The sequence below is a fragment of the Benincasa hispida genome, chromosome 9, assembly GCF_009727055.1.
Source record: "Benincasa hispida cultivar B227 chromosome 9, ASM972705v1, whole genome shotgun sequence".
NCBI lineage: Eukaryota > Viridiplantae > Streptophyta > Magnoliopsida > Cucurbitales > Cucurbitaceae > Benincasa > Benincasa hispida.
This window is the reverse complement of record NC_052357.1, coordinates 85,223,421-85,242,713: the sequence shown is the minus strand read 5'-3', so window position 1 is coordinate 85,242,713 and position 19,293 is coordinate 85,223,421. Positions and strand designations below refer to the sequence as shown.

The following is a 19,293-nucleotide window of genomic DNA, read 5'->3' as shown; positions in this document are numbered from 1 at the left end:
AAAATCAAATCTGAATTTGAATTTTAAAATTGAAAAAGTTTTATTTAAATAATTAATCAAACATATTTAATTAATTAATTAATTAATAATTTAATATCAAATATTAAATTAATTAAACACCTAATTGATACATGAATCCTATTCATCTAATCCAACATTTAAATCAATATTTAAACATTATAATCTCTTCGATTATGTTTATTTTCATTAAATTAAACGTTTGATTATATCAAATATAATTATCCAAACCCTAAATTGAATTTGAACACTTCAAACTCAAAACTCCAATTTCAATTTTGAACATTTCAAATCCCCTCAATTCACTAATCCAAGATATAATTTTACGAGTTAGTAGAGGGACCTTATGGATCTACAGATCATGAGCTCCAATGATTTTAGATTAATTGGCTAAACTCTTTAAACCAAATTAATCAATATTCTTTAATTACCTAGACACACCACTATAGCTCGATAGTTACACTCTCCTCATTATAGATATATTCTTGTCTACTTTAACCATAATTAGTAAGTCGGTCATTCGCAGGTCATTCGTATTTACAACTAGGTTAAAATTACTATTTTACCCCTGTAAATACATCTTGCTCCTTAAGCTCTCCCTAAACCTCTATTGAACAATTTGGTTTATAGTCCAACTAATAAGCCATATCCCTCTTAGCAATAAGAGAGCAGAGCCCTGTTGTTCAAGACCAGAAATCAGTACTTAAGAGAACAACCTATCTGCTAACCCTAAATTGGGTAAGAGTGAATTCCATCTTGCAGGACTATGTTCCCAGCTATCTATCTGGTCTTATCACCAAAATAGGAGGCTTATTGAGCATTGTTGTTGGATTACGCTCACTTATGCAAATCAAAGGACAATCCTAAATAAACAGGTGTTCATAGTTAGCTCAAGATTAAGATCAAGTTACCCTAAGTCGTCGAATTTGAAATAGTCAGTTTTAATAGTAAACGGTCGTTATAAAGAAAAGCTACTATTTTGAGGTCCAGTCTTATGCAAACATTCTTTGCATAAAATGCCCCCACTCGCATGTCTCCAAATGAATGATTTTAGGATCACATCACTTGTATCAGTATACAAAGTGGGCTGCATCCAATAATGTTACCAGAACGAGGTATCCAATTTCATCCATATACTTATAAACCATTTTGGCTATATACTAAAACTTGATCTACTTTTATATCTCCACATAAAGTTAAAATATTCATATTATAGTCATGGATTCATTTATTGGATTTTTATAACAGTATGCAATATCAATAACAATTTATTGAATGAAATACTCAATAATTCTTTTATTGATAAATAAAATATGTTTTCAATATTTACGAACTGCGAGTTTTAGGACATTTTCAACAATCTCCCACTTGGACTAATATTCCAGTGAGTTACAAATATATACAAATATATAATGTTTACAATGTTGAGAAAATACAGAGAAAATACAATAAACTAGGGAATCTGTATACCTTTGACATTCTCCCACTTGCCCTAGATTATGAAGCTCGTAGTTCTAATCCAAACGCATGGCCCTCGAACACTTTAGCTGAGAGGGTCTTTGTAAATGGATCGGCAAGATTATCTTCTGAGGTGTATCTTCGTGACTATCATGTCTTCTTGGTGTACTATCTCCCTAATGAAATGGTACTTTCTTCTTATGTGTTTTTCGCGTTTGTGGCTTATCGGTTCCTTTGAATTGAAAACTTTTCCACCATTATCGCAATATAGAGTGATAGGCAGATGCATATTTGGAACTACTTCCAAATCCATCAGGAACTTGTGTAGCCACACTGCTTCTTTAGCTACTTTACATGCAGTTACATATTCAGCTTTCATCATGGAGTCAGTGATACAGCTCTATTTGATGCTTCTCCACATTATAGTTCCTCTGTTAAGATTAAAAACTGATCCTAAAATAGATTTTCTAGAATTTACGTCAGTCTGAAAATCAGAATCAGTGTGTCCTGTAAAGATCAAATCCTTAGGCCCATGCACGAGCATATAGTCCCTCGTTCTTCAGAGATACTTGAGAATATTCTTAACAACAGTTCAATGACTGTGTCCAAGGTTAGAATGGAATCTGCTGACAATTTCAACTGCAAAGCATATGTCAGGATGTGTACACAACAAAGCATACATCAGAATCCCAACTGCCGATGCATATGGAATTCTTTTTATTTCCTCTACTTCGTGAGGCGTCTTAGGACACTGTTCCTTCGACAAATGAATTCCATGTCTAAAAGGTAGCATACTCTTTTTGGAATTTTGCATATTATATCTTGACAACATCTTGTCAATATAAGATACTTGAGATAGCGTTAGGGTGCTGTTCTTGCGATTCCGGACAATTTGGATCTCAAGAACGTATTGAGCATTTCCTAAATCTTTCATTTGGAATTATGATGCTAGCCATTTTTTTACGTCAGCAAGGAAACTTGTCTCATTCCCAATGAACAAGATATCATCAACATAAAGAACCAGGAAAGCCATAGTTTTGTTGACTATCTTCTTGTAAACAAAAGGTTCATCAACATTTTGTTCAAAGACATAAGAGTTCATCGCAGTATCAAACCTTATATTTTAGGATCTAGATGCTTGTTTTAATCCATAAATGGACCTTTTAAACTTACAAACTTTTTGCTCTTAACCCTGTTCAATGAATCCTTCTAGTTGAGACATGAAAATAATTTCATCAAGATTGTCATTCAAAAAGGTTGTCTTGAAATCTATTTTCCATGTTTCATAGTCATAATATGCGGCAATGGACAAAAGTATTCTTATAAATTTTATCATGGAAATAGGAGAGAATGTTTCTTCGTAGTCTACCCCTTCTCTTTGGGTAAAACCTTTTATCACGAGTCTGGTTTTATAGGTTTGCACCTTATTAGTTTGGTCTCGTTTTCTCTTGTAGTTCCATTTGTAATCAATAAGTTTAATCTCATCTGGTTGATCTACAAGTTCCCAGACAAAATTGAAGTACATTGACTTCATTTCTAGGTTCATGGCTTTTATCGACCGTTCCCTATCAATATCTTCCATTTCCTGTTTAAAGGTCAATGGATCCTCTAGGCCAGCATCAAGTATGATGACCTGAGATTCTGTTAAACTCGTGTAGCGCTCAGGCTGATGAACAACCCTCCCACTATGTCGAGGCATTCTCAATTCTTGAGAAGGACGTGATGAGGCAACAACGGTTGTTGATGGACCAATTTGGTCAACAACTTTTGTCGATCTATCTGTAGTTTCTCTGGTCATTTCACTCGGTACTAATTTACTACGAGGTTGATGACTTCTAATATCATCTTCTTCTAAGAATGTATCATTTGTTGATATAAATACTTTATCTTCTTGAGGATCATAAAATAGTCTGCATTTTGTTTCTTTATGGTATCCTACAAATAGGCATAATTTTGAATGTCATTCCAACTTCTCCAGATTCTAAAGTGACGTAAACTGTCTTTATGTCCTCTTCATAAATCATACGATGTTTCAAAAATAATTTTTTAGGGAACCATGTTCAAAATGTATACGGCAAACTGTACTACATACCGCCAAAAGGATTGAAGTAACTGAGCATAACTCATCATCGAACGAACCATGTCCAACAAGGTTTGATTTCTCCTTTCTGAAACACCATTCTATTGTGGTGTTCCAAGTGCTGTGAGTGGGATTGAATTCCATGGTCTACCAGATAGTTATAGAATTGTAAATCTATATACTCACCACCTCGATCTGATCGAAGTATTTCAGCTTATGTCTTAAAATCTTTGAACTTTTCAAGAGTTTCAAACTTGTGACTCATTAGGTAAATATAGTCATATCTTGAATGATCATCAACAAAATTGACGAAAGATTCATATCCACCTCGAGCTTTAACATTCATCGGACCACAAAGGTCTGAATGTATAAGTTCTAGGGGTTCTTTGGCTTTAAGATCTTTTTAGTAAAAGATGTTTAGTCATTTTTCCTTCAAGACATGATTCACACGGAGGTAATGAAATGTCTTCTAACTGATGTAGATGACCATTTTTCACCAATCTCTCAATCCTATTGAAATTTATGTAACCAAGTCATAGGTGTCAAAGATAGGCAGTAGGAGAAATCTTTCGCTTTTTATTTTGAGTTTCTGTCATTTTAAGCATCTTTATATTTTAAATTGCTTTTGCATCAGCCAGTTTTAATACATACAAGTTATTTTCAAGTCTAGTAGAACAAATATGGACTCCTCTTGAACTAATGAATACTTCATTGATTTCAAAAGTTATGTTGTACATATTTTCTAGTAAACAAGAAATGGAGATCAAGTTCCTTTTCATTCTTGGTACAAAATATACATTTTCAAGCAAAATGTAAGAGCCTCTAAAATATAACTTGACGTCCCCACTACTTTTGTTGAAAGGACTTCACCCGTTCCCACCTTAAAAGTCATTTGATTCTGTGAAAGCTGAGTCCAAGAACTAGTTTCCTGAAGAAAAGTGCAAATATGGTTAGCGGCACCTGAATCTATATCCAGGTTAAGTGAGAACTTTCCACTAAACTTGTTTCAATTACAAGTAAATCTGATTTACCTTGTTTTTCCTTTTCAGCTTTCTTTCCAACAAGATACTACGGCTAATTGCATTTCCAATGCCCTTCCTCATTGCAATGGAAACCTTTTAGTGTTTTATTCTTACTATTCTTATAAGGGGTTTTCTTCTTCCTTTTTCCTTTCTTCTTCATCTGGATACTCTTATCCTTTGAAGAAGAAACAGATTTCTTTTTCTCTAAAGGTCTCATTCCAGAGGAAGATCCCTTCAGAGATTTCTTTTGTGAAACAACATTTGCTTCACTTTCCTTGTTTTCATCAAGGATTGATAAGTCTGTAGTCCATTCAGAAAAGTTGTCAAATTGTAATCAATCTTATTCATTATAGCATTAGTACGAAATGTTAGAAATCTCTTCGGAAGAGATTCCATTATCATACTAACTTGACTCATTTCATCTATGACAGTGCCATGAGCTTCCGCAATGTTGAAATGGACCATCATGTCCAAGATATGTTCTCTAACAAAGGTCCCTTCTTTCATGTGGGAGCTATAGACGTATTTAATAGATTCATGTCATATCGAGGAAGACGGTTGCCCGAACATCTCTTACAACGACGTCATGATCTCATGTGCAATGACTATGGCTTCATGCTTCTTATTGAGCACATCAGATATGCTCGCTAAGATATAGGCTCTGGCCTTATCGTTAGCTCGAACCCATTTATCATAAACTTTCTGAACATTTTGGTTAGCGTTTGAACTGGGAAGAGGAGGACATTCCTCCGTTAAACAAACCTCAAATCGTCAACGACTAATATTGTATTTATATTTGACTTCCAATTTAAGTACCCTTTTTCATTGAATTTATTGGAAGCTAGTAGTTGTATAATCGAGTTCAACATTGCTAAAATTTAAACAAATTCTATTAGACTTATTGCATTAAACCCAATTTTAGCAAAAGTAATAAAGTACCCATATTTCTTTTTTTATTTGCAACGATACTTTAGTGAGTCAAAATAGATGCTACTAAGGGGCAGTCAAATACTCCTTCACTGAAGCAAGACAATCTTGACCAAATACTATATCCAGAATAAATCTTATTCCTATAGTCATTTAGTTACTATTTTCGGTCAAGAACTTACTAACACTTAGTAACTCTTCCAAGTGTGATCCTCCATTTTCAGATTTCATAGAACAGTATGAATATGCCCGGGAAGAAGTGAATTTCATATTGTGAGTTGTGTTCCCAGCTCCCCACTCGGATAAATTCCCAAAATGGTAGGCATATTGAGTCGATGAACCTAGCCACTCTAACTCATACAAATCAAAGGATCGTTATTATAGGCAAGAGTTCACAACTCACTCAGGATTAAGCTTAAGTTATCTATGGTCATCCTAGTGAAATGTAAGTCTCTTCAAGTAACGATGTTATAAAGAGAGACTAATCATTTCGTGGTTTGATCTTTACAAACTCTTTATATAGAATACCCCTACTCAATGTGTCCACATGAATGATCAGGATCATATCATTTATAACACTTTACAACAATTGTAACAATTATAAAGTAGATCGTATCCTTAGTGTCACCAGGATAAGGCACCCAACATTATCCATATATTACAGACCATTCAAGTTATTGCTTAAACATGATCCACTTGTATGTCAACCACATACAAACATTAAATAACAATGGATCTTAGTTTATTGAATTTATATTAATGCAGATTAAATGTCAAATAAAATAACACTTTATTTTATTAAATAAATAATTCATGTATAAATAATTTACAAACTACAAAATCTACGAGATTTAGGGCAACAACCCCGACAGTTGCAAATTCTTGAACTTGAAATTTTATCTTTAGTTGTTTTGTTGCAATAAAAAAATCAATTATTGTTTGCTCTTGTGGTTTTTGGTTTGGTCTTTTACTCATTTATTTAAAAAAAGTTTTAAAAAAGATTAAAACTCTTAATCTGCAAACAGGAAATGATGGGGAAAAAAATAGAGTTGAAAGCAGAAACACACGTTAATGTTGAAGAACGAGCACTTGAGCCTTTTGCTACAAATGTTAATGCTGAAGAAGAATAATGAAGTCGAAAAAAGAATCAAATGATAACTATTTGAGAATTGTTAGAAATCTAAGGATAAGTATTTGAATCAAATGAATACATATCTTTTTATTGCTCGCATTAGCAATCATCTGCAGGAGAATTGATTTCAGGTGTTCTTTATTTTTTTATTATATTTAGTATTAGTTTAGTCATGTTATTTGTGTCACAATATGATATTGATCGATCAGGGAAAAAAAAAAGAGATGTATGTGTGTGTCTATATATATATTTTGCTCTACTAAAATAAAAATGTAAGTCTCGATAATTATTCCATGAATGGCGGACATATAGACCCCGTTTTATTACCAACAATGGAGATGGGGTAGATGGATGAGAAAATGGTATAGATAGCACAAAATGGGAGGTCCAAATAAAATTTGATTGAAGTTTTGAAAATAAATGTTTTTTCTAGGTCTTTTACTTATGTCATCGCCGGTGAAATTACCAAAATCACCACAATCTTCTTCTTCCGTTTCTTGATTTGTCATCTCGATCTCCAATTTTGTTTTTAAAAAATCTCTCGATCTATAACTTCTTCTATCTCCCGACTCTTCGGTCTTTTGTCTTCTTTTTCTTCTTCTTTTGTCTTTGGTGATTTTTTTTCTTTTTTCTTTTGTCTTCTTCTTCTCCCCCTCTCTCTAAAATCAAAGATGGAAGCTAGAGCGTAAATCAAAATGAGAGGAAGAATCCGAACGAAGGAAATAAATCAAAGAAAAAGGTTGTTGTTGTGTCTGATGAGGAACGAAAGGAAGAAGCAAGACCTCTAGGAATGTCAGGCTTGCACGCGTTTGGGATCAAATGGGTACCTTCACATGTGGCTAACATTAACATTAGGTCATTTTCATCCACTTTTTAACCTTGGGCCAAATTTTGGCATCTAAAATACCCTTGAAAATGCTTTCTTTACCTTTTATTTAGAGTTCCTTTTTGTTAAATGTTATTTGCTAGCGATTTTCAGATATTGAACAAAAATGAGATTCGGGGGTCAAAGAATCAAAATGAACCAAAACTTCAAAATTTGGGATAAAAGAGAGACAAAATAAAAAGAAATTGGAGGGTTGCGTAGCGGTGCACGCTACTCCAAAGACAAAATTCATACTTTGGAGGAATGTTGCAGCACCATGTCGCTCAACACTATAATGTCCGACCAACACATACTACCGAGAAGTGAAGATCAAGATGGTGTCGTGACACTGTCCTACAACGCCCCGACGTCAACTTTTTATAATTGAAAATTTCTGTATTTTAGAAAATTCATCTCTATAAGATCTAAGATATTCAACAGCTTTCAAACACAAAATTTTGGAGCCCTAAAGTGAGTTTTGTTGCAGAGAAGAGTTAAGAGTGTGAGGAAAATTCGTAAGAGATAGTTCTTTGATCCCAAGGTCCAATTAAGGCTTGATCGACAGTGTGCAATGGAAAGGAATCACTTCAACAATAATACTTTCTTGTTCTTTTTACTTTTTTTACTATTTATGTTTACCAAATTATATGAAAGTATGTATTTGACAACTATGAGTAGCTAGACTCTTTTGTTCTAGGGTGTTGATTAATTCATTTATGGATTTGAGTTAATACATAATTTTATGGATAGTGTGGAATTGAATGTTTTTTAATATTGTTGTGTTTATCTTAATGTTGGTTGATCATCAATGCATGTTAGATTGAATGTTCAATGGATAGATTGCATGTTTAACCAGAATTATAATATTGAACCATTGTTAATCTATCATGAAAATAGTTTGGTTAATACTAAAAGTTACTTATGACTTTGCTTAATGTCATTCTTCTAATTTTAGTTTCAAAATATTAGTAATCAACTAAGTTTATATGATAACAGTTTATTGTTAGAATTTAGTTTCTAGACTTAAACATCTCAATAACACACAATTCCATAGGATTTTTGTACAACTAAATGAAACTAATGTAATCAACATTCTAGAAGTCTTTATTATTCAAGTTTCAATTTTATTGTCTAAATTCGATTTTATTTTGAAAAACAAGTCATCTATTTAGTTTCTATTCCTTACGTTAAAATTGATACAATTAATAATGACGGTTTTATTATACTATTACTTGAGGCGTGTGCTTGCATTACATGATGGGTACAAATTTTGCAGATGGATGTGGTGTTCGTCTTCCACGTCATTATTTATTACAATATTGTTTCTTTATATAATTTACAACAACATAGATTCACTTCTTCTCCCAAACAGCATAATCTTCTCCAAATACGGTGGCGTTCTCCCTGTCGGTTGGAGGAAGCAGATTCCCGAGGTTCAACCTCGCTCCAATCTTCACAATGATCTTCTCGTCAATTTCCGCCATGTAAAGGTCAGCCTCCGCCGCCATTATCCGTACTTTGCTTTTGTTGTTTATCCCAATTCTCTTCCTCACTGTTGTGAGCTCCACGATCGGTTTCTTTAGGGTTTGTCCCCACTCCAATAGGTGGTCGTAGAACTATCGATGAATCAAAGTTGTAATGTTATCAAGAGAAACTAATGGCTGAAAACCCTAATTTCGTTTGAATATGATTGAGAAATTACGATTGTTGGGGTTCCGGGGTGGGTGAGAATGTAAGCATAGCCTAGCATGACTTTGCCCTCAGGGAATGGAGCCGATCTCTGAGAGAATGTGTCGTGATTATCGATGAACGTTACGGCGTTCTCTGGTTTTAGCCCTATCAAACCAGGTACCCGGTTGTTTGAATCCTTCAGCCGCCATAGCTCGCCGTTGACGGCGGTGTGGAGGACGGCGGCGGCAACCGACCGATCTCTGGTTTTGGTCGTGAAATCGAAGGCGGCAACGGCTCCTCCGGCAGCCTCAATCCAGTTGAGAAGTGCACGAGGGTCCTGCTCCTGGACAACCCTACCTGGCGGATTATCCCATTTCTCGCCAACGGCGAACTCCGGCGAGGTTCTCTCCATGTAGATTTTGGTTGCCATTGGTGTATAGCCAACGACCATATCAAATCGCCATCCGACGAAGCCAACATCAGATTTGAGCCAGTTCATCCAGTCTGATAACTCTGTTTGAACTTGTGGGTTCAAATGGTTATGTCTGGTGCCTCTGCCCAGTCCATTCCTGTGTCAGGATTTCCATCTCCGGAGAAGGGGCTATCATTTTTGCAAACGAATGATATGTTCCAATCAAGACGATTATCTGGAGTCCCCCCTTCGAAGATGGACCATCTGCCATTTGAATCTTGTCTCTCGGCAGTTCTGTGATTGATTACAATGTCAGCGATGGCTTTGATGCCGTTTCGACGAAGATCTGCAATTAGCACCTTCAATTCACCCTTGTTTCCATATTTGGAGGTGTCAAGATCATAAAGCCTACCAGGCAAGTACCCTGTAGAAGAAGTATAGAACAACACAAGCGTTATATAATCAGTGATAGGAAAATCCTGTAGCTTCTGCAATCTGGGGTTGAAAGGAAGAAGATAATTTAGATTTTGGAAGAACCTTCTGGACCCTTGGCATGAGAGTTGGCGGGAGGAGGAAGCCAAACATGAGTGATTCCGGCATTAACGAGATCGGGGATCTTGGTTTTCAGAATGTTATACCAACCAGCAGCGCTTTTTGAATCCCAGTTGAAACCCTGCTCCGATATGAACATAAACAAGTTTCTTATTAAGGAATCATGGAGTCGTAGATATAAATAAAATTGAAGATGGTAATGAGAAAACTGCAGAACCTGAAACAATATTTGGGAAGTAGTAGAGGAAGGGAAGACAATAGCGAGCAAGAGAAAGAAGCACCATGGAGATGGAGAAGCCATAGCTTAGCTTTTTGGTGGATGAGGAGCTTTCATGCCTATTTATAGGGGAATTTTCAAAGAAATCTCCCTAAAGTCAAAATGAAAAAGAAACATGCACTGTGAAACTAATCAAGTTTTGCCGCCATTGTACTTCCATCAAACAAACCAATTCAACATTTTGAAGTCTTTAGTTTTGGATGGTCAGATTTGTTGTTGGTTCAGAATAACTTAAGATTGAATGGAGACACGAAATTAACTTCAAAGTTGATGTTGAAATGATGATCTCTTGAACGAAAGTGTAAGTGGGAATGGATTGAAATGAGAATTATGAGTCTGTTAGGAACTTAGCAGCAGCCCCTAATCAACAGGTAGATTTGAATTGAACTGACCATCCTCTTATTGTTGCTCTAATTGGATTCGTTATTCAAATTTCAATCCAAAACCAACACAAAACCAACACGTAAACAAGAGATTTGGTAATGAAACTTTTCTTACCTCAGTCAGTGTATTGTTCCATATCTTGTCTCCTTTGGATCTATCTAGTAATTTTGTAAGTATGAAGAATTTGGCTTGAATTTGAGTTGTCTTTATTGATGATGAATGACCTTGATATTATTCTTGCAAGGTTTTGAATTCTAGAACATTAGAATATGACTTTAGGACAATCATCTCATCGCCTGACATATTCTTTATTTTGGATTCATATTTGCATTGGTTTATATTTCAGTGATTTTTGTCCAATCAAACCCTATTTGTATAGAGTACTTGTTATTATCAACGTTATATACGTACTAATTCTAAAACTAGCAAACTTTCGAGCTCAATTTGTTAATTATAATTGATGTGAACATTAGTAGCTCATTAAATAATACATCAATAATCATTTTAAAAGATGAATAATTTGATCATCGCATGTGGTTGATTGAACTAAAAAAAACTTTATAGCAAAGTTTTTAAAATATTGATTTGATTATAGCAATAAAGTGAGGTATTAATAAAATTCAGGTTAAAATACTATGTTGGTCCTATACTTTTGGCTGTTTCTTGTTGGTCTTTGGATGTTAATTGTTCGATTAGTTTGAAACCATGCCCATATTAATATTTTAGGCTATGTTATCCCTTTATTTTAAAGAAAAAGGGTTAAATTGTAATTTTGGTCCTTATAATTTGGAGAAAGTTAGAATTTAGTTCCTATAGTTTCTAATTAAAATTTAGTATTTATGGCTTTGATAAAATCTTTATAATTAGTCTCTATTTGTGTGATCTAATAAAATCACCATAAAGAGTCTCTCGTATTTCAGTTGAAAGACGGTGAATTACTACGATTTGTAGATTCTCATCCATGGACAATTCCCTTCGTCCACCTAAATTTCCTCTTGGTTCTACCCAAAGCCAAGCCAACACGTAGGATAAGGGAATGAAAGACATAGGGGCTATTCATAATGATTTTGTCAAGCAATATGTTATCTACTTTTTAGATTTTCTTAAATGATAAGAATTAAATTCTAACTTTTAAATTATATGGACTAAATTCAAATTTTTCTCGAATTACAAGGATTTAATAGAGGTAAAGATCAAAAGTGACTATTTTTTAAAATCCAAAAACTTTACATTTAAAAAAAAATGAGAGTATCGAACGAATTTCAAAGTTTAATTCGTTCAAATATTAAACTGGATACTTCCAAATTTTGGAGAACTAAATCAAAAGGTTTGGAAGTTAAATGTTATGCTAAGCTTTATACTATATAGCTTGTACAACTGAGCAACTGAAAAGATGGACTTTATTCTATTTTCATAAAAGAAGCATCTACAAAAAAGAAAAAGAAAAAGAAAAAGAAAACCTTGCTGGAAGTGTAACCAAACCACTTATCTAATGAAAGACTGTCGTATGGGAAACTCTCTTTAAAAAAATTAATTTCTTACTATTATTTACTATCTTGCCAAAAAAAAAAAAAAAAAAAAAAAATGGAAAATAGATGCATGATATGCTGCGGCTAAAAACTGCAAGTACCTGTTCCTCCCATTTAATGTTTGAGACATCATTAATTAATTTATATTATATAATTTGGAAACTTTCTTGAAAATGGAAATGGACCTGCAGAGAGGAACTATTCCATCAATGGCAGACATTCAAGGATTCACCTTTTCTCCCAAACAGCATAGTCCATTCCATAAGTGGCAAGCTGATAATCCGACGGAATCAAATTCCCAAGACTGGTGTTGGCTCCGATCTTCATTATAATTTTCCCATCAACACCAGCAACGTACAGATCCCCCTCAGAAGCCATAATATTCACCGTGCTTGTTTTCCCAATCCCATTCCTTGCCCTGATTCCACTCAATTTCATTATCTCCTCCTTCAGTCCCCAATCAACGAAATGGTCGTAGAACTGCAACAAACCAACAGTTTTTGAATTACAGGTAATCAAGTTTCGAAACTCAATAATCTAAACTGTTTTGTTGAATGATTTACAATGGAAGGAGTTCCGGGATGAGTCAGAATATATGCGTATCCCTGAATCACTTTATCGGAAGGGAACGGCCACATTCTTTGCGTCGAGCCAGTGTCGTGGTTTTCGATGAAAGTCACGGCACTTTCCGGCTTGATTCCGATGAATCCTGGCGGGTTCCCGTTAGAATCCTTCAACCTCCATAGCTCTCCTTCAACGGCAGCTTGAAGAATCCCTTTGGTTGTGAAATCAAACGCTGTGACTATGTCGCCCGAAGCCCTAACCCAATTTGCAAGAGCATCGCGATGTGAGTCTTGGTTTTGATTGGGTTTCCCGTCTTGTCCATATGAAAGTCCATCCCATTTCTCACCGACTGCAAATTCAGGTGAGGTTTGATCCATGTAGAGTTTTGTAATACTTGGTGCGTAGCCTTTTACGAAATCGAATCTCCATCCATCAAACCCTATTTCTGTTTTCAACCATCTCATCCACTCTGATAATTCTTTCTGAACTTGGGGATTGAGATGGTCGATATCTGGTGCTGGTGGATAGGGTTCCCCACTGTCTGGATTGCCCTTTCCATCGGAATATTCAGTGTCATCGCTGCAAATGAAGGAAGGGCCCCAATCAAGGCGGCTATCTGGAGTTCCCCCTTCAAAAATACACCAAATTCCTCTCTGGTCTTGTTTCTCTGCTGTTCTGTGGTTGATCACTATGTCAGCTATGGCTTTGATTCCCTTCTCATGGAGGGTAGCAATTAGAGACTTGAGTTCATTCTGGGTTCCATATTTCGATGCATTGAGATCATAAAGCCTTCCGGGTAAGTATCCTGTAAGAGGATTTACACAAATTTAAACAAACGTTCTTGGTAATGAGCTGAAGGAACAGAGAGAAAGAAAGCTTGCCTTGTGAAGAAACTGATTGGGAGGGTGGAGGAAGCCAGACATGGGTAACTTCAGCACTTAGAAGATCAGGAATTATGTTGTTTAGTGAGTTGTACCATCCTCCTTTGCTGCTTGATTCCCAGTTGAAGCCCTGTATGTTTCATTACAATCAATTTCAAGCTATTAAAAGTGAGTTTCCATTGAGAAGAGTGAAAGTAGTAAAGTGGATTTGCTTACCTGAAACAGTAAGGTAGAAGAAGAAGAAGGGGATGGGAAGAGGGAAACACAGAGGTAGAGGAAACACAGAGAAGCTAGAAACCCCATTGCTGGGAATCGGTCAGTGGGAATTTTGGTTTTATAAGCTTCGATTTGCGTCTTGAGAATGACTTCGTAGGCCTTTGTTTCTTTTGATGCGTAGATAGTGAGAACGAGTGAGAAAGGAAAGAGGTTGATGAATGAATGCTGGGCAGGCAGAAGGTCTAGTCAAGAAGTAAGAAGTTTTCTACTTAAAGAATTAATCGTGTGTGACACGTAAGACTCGTTGTTTGAATGTGGTTCGTAAGACAATATAGCCTTTAATTCGAGAAACAAGAGTTGATTTCTACGCAATATCTTTTTTCGTGCTTGTAAGGATCACTCACACAGTAGAAGCCTATTTGGGAATTTTAGAAAAATTATCCATCTACTGGATCATGCATTCCACCAAATTATCTAATCGAGTCCAGTATTCCTCTCATTCATATTCTGGGACGTTATAAATACTTTACAAAAATGATATTGTTGATGTCCGTATATACTCTATGTCTAAACCTAGAGTAACGATGGTGGTTTTAAGTTTGAGTATATTGAATATAGCCATAATATGAAAATGTAAAATGAACAACATTGAAAACCCCTCCATCCTCCAGAATGCTTAATTTCCATTGGAGTTCTTTCAATCCTCAGCTCCATCCCATCTGCCATTGTCCTCTGTATTTGTAGCCCTTCAACAGGCAGAGAGGCGCCAGGAGAACAAGGGATTGTTTTAGGTTATTATAAAAAATAAAAAATAATAATAATAAAAAATAAAAAAAAAACTAAACTAAACTAAACTGAAGCTAGTTACAAACAATTGGGAAACTGATATTGGGCAAAATAGGCTCTATTGTCTTGTGAAGACGGTTGGGAGCTGTGGATGAAGAATGACACTCAAATTACTGTGGTTTTAAATTGAAACATAATCATTCAAAATCAGAGTATATGAGTTTGATTAGAAAAAACTTAGGTGCAATCCAAGCTGCACTCGATAAAATAATATCACATAGTAATATATATTTGTTTTTTAAAATAATTATTTTTTAAAAAAATCAAATATTATATTGATTTAGCCAGTTAATAGTGTTTCGAGGCAGTATATTTATTGTATTTATGTGTTTCTTGCTTTCTGTCTCTGGAAGTTTAGAAACCAGACCCACAATTTAACTAAATAATGATTTGACTATTAGAGGTCAACTCACTAAGAACAAGCTAATGAATTTAGCTAAAATTATGTTTAGTGAATAGTTATGCCAATATTTTTCGATATATAATTTTAAGAAACCTTTGGGTACTTGGAACTGTTAAATTGACCATAAAGAGAGTGCTTGGTTGGTGCTGATCGAGGGAAGAGCACCAGGGAAGGCAACAATCCATGCTATTAGATAATATAATAAATTGATTTATAACTTCAATAATCAATGTCTAGATATATACTATATCCATATGCATCTCTGGATTGTGCAAGTGGTCAGCACCTTAATCTGATCCCTTCAATCCAGAACCCTGCAGCTTTACATGTACAGATAACTTGCAACCACAAAAGATGGACCAACAAACAAATGAACTTGCGGGACAATATGTCATTAAGCAAGAATTGTAAGCACAAATAATACATTGACTTGAAAAACGAGGTGAGATGAATGAAAGTGCTCACAGTTCTGAACAGAGCAACTCGGATAAAATAAATGCAACAAATATACATATAAACCTATTAGAAAAAAAAAGAAGACAAGAACAACAGAGCACTCAAAGAGCAATTTTCATGCCTTATGAAATATGGCGAAAGAGAAGATGATTTGAACATTAAATGAGGAGGTATAGTTCCCAACATGTTATGATATCCTACAAGAGAATTGGACTAATACTTTGACACTAAAATTATTGGTTTAACTTTCCTTGTCTAAATACCCATACATCTCCCAACATGACAATGTGGAGTGGCTTCAGGAACAGCAATTTCCCTTGCGTCTGCTCATAACTTTGCAGGCTTGGGGAAAATGTCGGGAGTGAATTTCTGTGCCGCGCCAATGCTGCCCTTGATTTTCAGAGCACCCCTGTGGAGGAGTTTACACAGTTTCTGTAAAGCTAATACTACTGAACTGGTGATTTTTGTAAGACTTGGAGAAAAAATGTATTCAATAAGCATTTATGAATGAAAACCACTCGAGTATTTCTGGAGTTTAGTATGAGTATGAATTTAAGGATGGTGGAAAGTATTTTTAGCCGATTAAAAAGCACTTCAAAATTTTCATAGTATTCAAAAATGGATTTCTTTCGATTAGCCGATTAAAAAACATGAAAAGAAACTATAAAGTACTTTTCGAAGAAGCACCTAATTTGTGTTTCTATCAAAAAGTGTCACACTTAAGACGTTCCAAACTCACCCACCTCTTAGTCATTAAACTAAACATTATGACAAATTTTGAAAAGCATTTCTAACTGACAAGGAACATCCTTGACTTCAAAGTCATGCTAAATTCACTCGAAATACGCAGGGATTAGTGCGGAAAACAGAAACAGAACCCACAATAATGATGATCAAAATGACCTAAAATACCTCAAGAAAGCAATCTGGGGATTCATCTTCCCCAAAGCAATTTTAATGAAGTCTTCGTCCTTAAAGGATAAGGTAGCGTCTGGCTTTCCTCCTTCATATGGACCTAAGCTCAAAACAATCATAATACTTTTCTCAATTTTCCAGCCGAAGCATATGAATATGCAATGCCACTTCTAAAAAGTTACAATTGTTTGATACCAAGAAGATGACAAATGCAACTGAAAATTGACGGTCATAATGATAAAACAAACTTCTAAAAAATGCGTGATGATGTTTAGATTAAGAAACGCTTCTTCATGAAATCGAAATTCATCAGGAATTTTTATGGCCGTAGTCAAATACTAGTTCGAGCACAAGGCATTCAGCTTAGGAGATAAATCCACCTTTCACCATAATCTAAAAGCACTGGATATGGATTGTATATTTATTTCATCCTTTGAATGATCGATAACAAAATTGAAAGGAGAGAGAGTAAAAGCATTCAGAAATCAGTCTGTCGTATAGAGAAAATTGACGTCTCACGCAAGAAAAATCTCCGAATCCAATAAAATAGAAACCCTAACCTTTGGTAACCTCTCCTTTCTTGAGATCAATGGTGTAAACCACCTCATCAGTTCCGATTTTCTGCCAACAATTCAATTCAAATTGCAGAATTACAACACACCAGCAAAATTAAAAAGATTATACGCGAGAGAGAGAGAGAGACCTTGGGAGATATATTGATCTGATAAACATGGCCAACTTTCTTGACGATCTCTTTTCCGGCATCGGTAGCGAGATGCTGCTTCATCTGCTCCAAAAGAGCATCGGATTTGAGGGGAGAATCGGCGAAATTGGCCATTGGCAACGAGGTGGAGTGCAAAAATTGCAGAGAGAGGTGGAGGAAAATGGAGCGTAGACGAAGCTGAGGCGTTTGCAGTTATGGGGGATACGGTGGCGTTTTAACATCGTGAAAGAGAGAGAAATGAGAAGAGTTGTAAATTGAATAATGAATTGATGGGTCTGACGAACTAACAACCCCCAAAGCAGACGCTAAGAACACGCATCCCAATGCCGATAAGTACTCTTTTCTCCCTTTTTCTCATTCTTTTTTTCTTTTTTTTACTCCACTGCATTACTCTTAGAGGATTCTCCGGAAATTTGTGAGGATCGGTTTCCTGTGAGAAAAATTTTCTCCTTTATTTTTTTAATATATTTATTTTTAACAATTTTTTTATTTTCAATCAAATAAAATTTTATATATTAAATGAGTTATTTTCAATACAATTTTAAAATAGTATAAAAATTCATTACAAAAATATAAAACTATTATATATAAAAATATAATTTAATCATATAAGTTCTAAATGTTAAAATTTAATATTACAATATCATAGTTAAATTTTAACATTCATATTAAATTTTCCATTTAAATACTACAACATTTATGACTTAAGATAGAAAATATTAAATATTAAAATAATTTAAAAATTTATTAAAGTACGAAAAGGTTGAAATGAAAATTAAAAAATAACTAATTTTTTATACACAATTTTTATAAAATGTATATAGATAAAATTATTATTATTATTATTATAACTATTATAATAATTATTTTATATATTTATGTAAATAGAATATGAGTTAATAATAATAATAATAATAATATTATTATTATTATTATTATTATTATTATCATTATTATTATTATTATCATCATCAAGGCGGGACGGGGAATATAATCCTCGTCCCCGTTTAGCCAACAAGAAAAAAATTATCTCTGCTCCCTCCCCCATTCTCCGTCTAATCGGGGATTCCTCGTCCCGTTCGGGGCAAGTCCCTACGGGACCATAAATGGACATCCCTAATTACTCTTACTTCTAAAATAATTGTCGTAAAATTATCTTTTTATTTTTTTAAAAAAAAAAAAGGTAAATTAGCTTATTTAGCTATAATAGGAAGCATATTATTATTGAATAAATTTCAGCTTTTATAAATTATTTATTAGCATAACAATAGATCACTTTGGAATGGCATACATCACACATCCTGGATCAACTAAAGACTCTAGAGTTCCAGCACGCTACTGCTACATCCATTTGATTAGTAATTGATGATCTTTTAACATTCTCTTTTGAGGGATGGCTAATCCAAGTTGCTAAACAACAAAGTTCGATTTTGGAAAAACACCATCATTATGGAAACGTATATGCAGTAGAAAAATTACTTGAGTCCAATGAGATATGGTATGCTACAAGTGAATATTTGCAACAAGAAATGAATCTTAATTTTAAGATTAACCCTTTTAATCCAATCCATATAATGTCTTTTTCGGCAGCTCGAGGAAATGTATCTCAAGTACATCAATTAGTAGGATCTATAAATTCCAAACTTCCTCCAAGATCTCGTTTTCTTTTAGATTTAATTGGTCTCCCTGTGCTGATCAAAGTTTCACCATATCTTTTTCTTTTATCCGTACTTATATGCCCTAAAAATAGACTTACAGTTCCTTGTTTTACAATATCTGATGCAAAACTATCATCGGATTTGCTAAAGATGGAAACAGACGTACTTCTGGATGAGTTGAAAAAATTGAAACTTTCTGGCATTGAGAATTTGATAATTGGATTTGATTCTCAGCTTGGATTTCTAATTCATTAACATCTTGATCGTTGCTTGGTTGGTAAATTGATGCCATCTCGTACTATT

The 19,293-nt window shown here is 34.5% G+C and overlaps 2 protein-coding genes and 1 pseudogene across 2 annotated transcripts; all 3 read right to left on the bottom strand.

Annotated features, from left to right (window-relative positions):
- Positions 1-8,819: 8,819 nt before the first annotated feature.
- Positions 8,820-10,906, bottom strand: LOC120084422 (annotated as a pseudogene).
- A 1,275-nt stretch (positions 10,907-12,181) lies between these two features.
- On the bottom strand, positions 12,182-15,470 carry LOC120084420 (alpha-amylase-like). The gene is made up of 4 exons (XM_039040198.1): positions 13,989-15,470; positions 13,773-13,902; positions 12,891-13,696; positions 12,182-12,807 (listed from the first exon to the last, which is right to left on the bottom strand). Exons 1-4 carry the CDS (start codon positions 14,073-14,075, stop codon positions 12,556-12,558), a joined length of 1,275 nt encoding a protein of 424 aa, XP_038896126.1. The 5' UTR covers positions 14,076-15,470; the 3' UTR covers positions 12,182-12,555.
- A 215-nt stretch (positions 15,471-15,685) lies between these two features.
- LOC120084421 (peroxisomal multifunctional enzyme type 2) lies at positions 15,686-17,675 on the bottom strand. Its single transcript, XM_039040200.1, has 4 exons — positions 17,312-17,675; positions 17,169-17,229; positions 16,606-16,708; positions 15,686-16,102 (listed from the first exon to the last, which is right to left on the bottom strand). Exons 1-4 carry the CDS (start codon positions 17,444-17,446, stop codon positions 16,021-16,023), a joined length of 381 nt encoding a protein of 126 aa, XP_038896128.1. The 5' UTR covers positions 17,447-17,675; the 3' UTR covers positions 15,686-16,020.
- Positions 17,676-19,293: the final 1,618 nt, after the last annotated feature.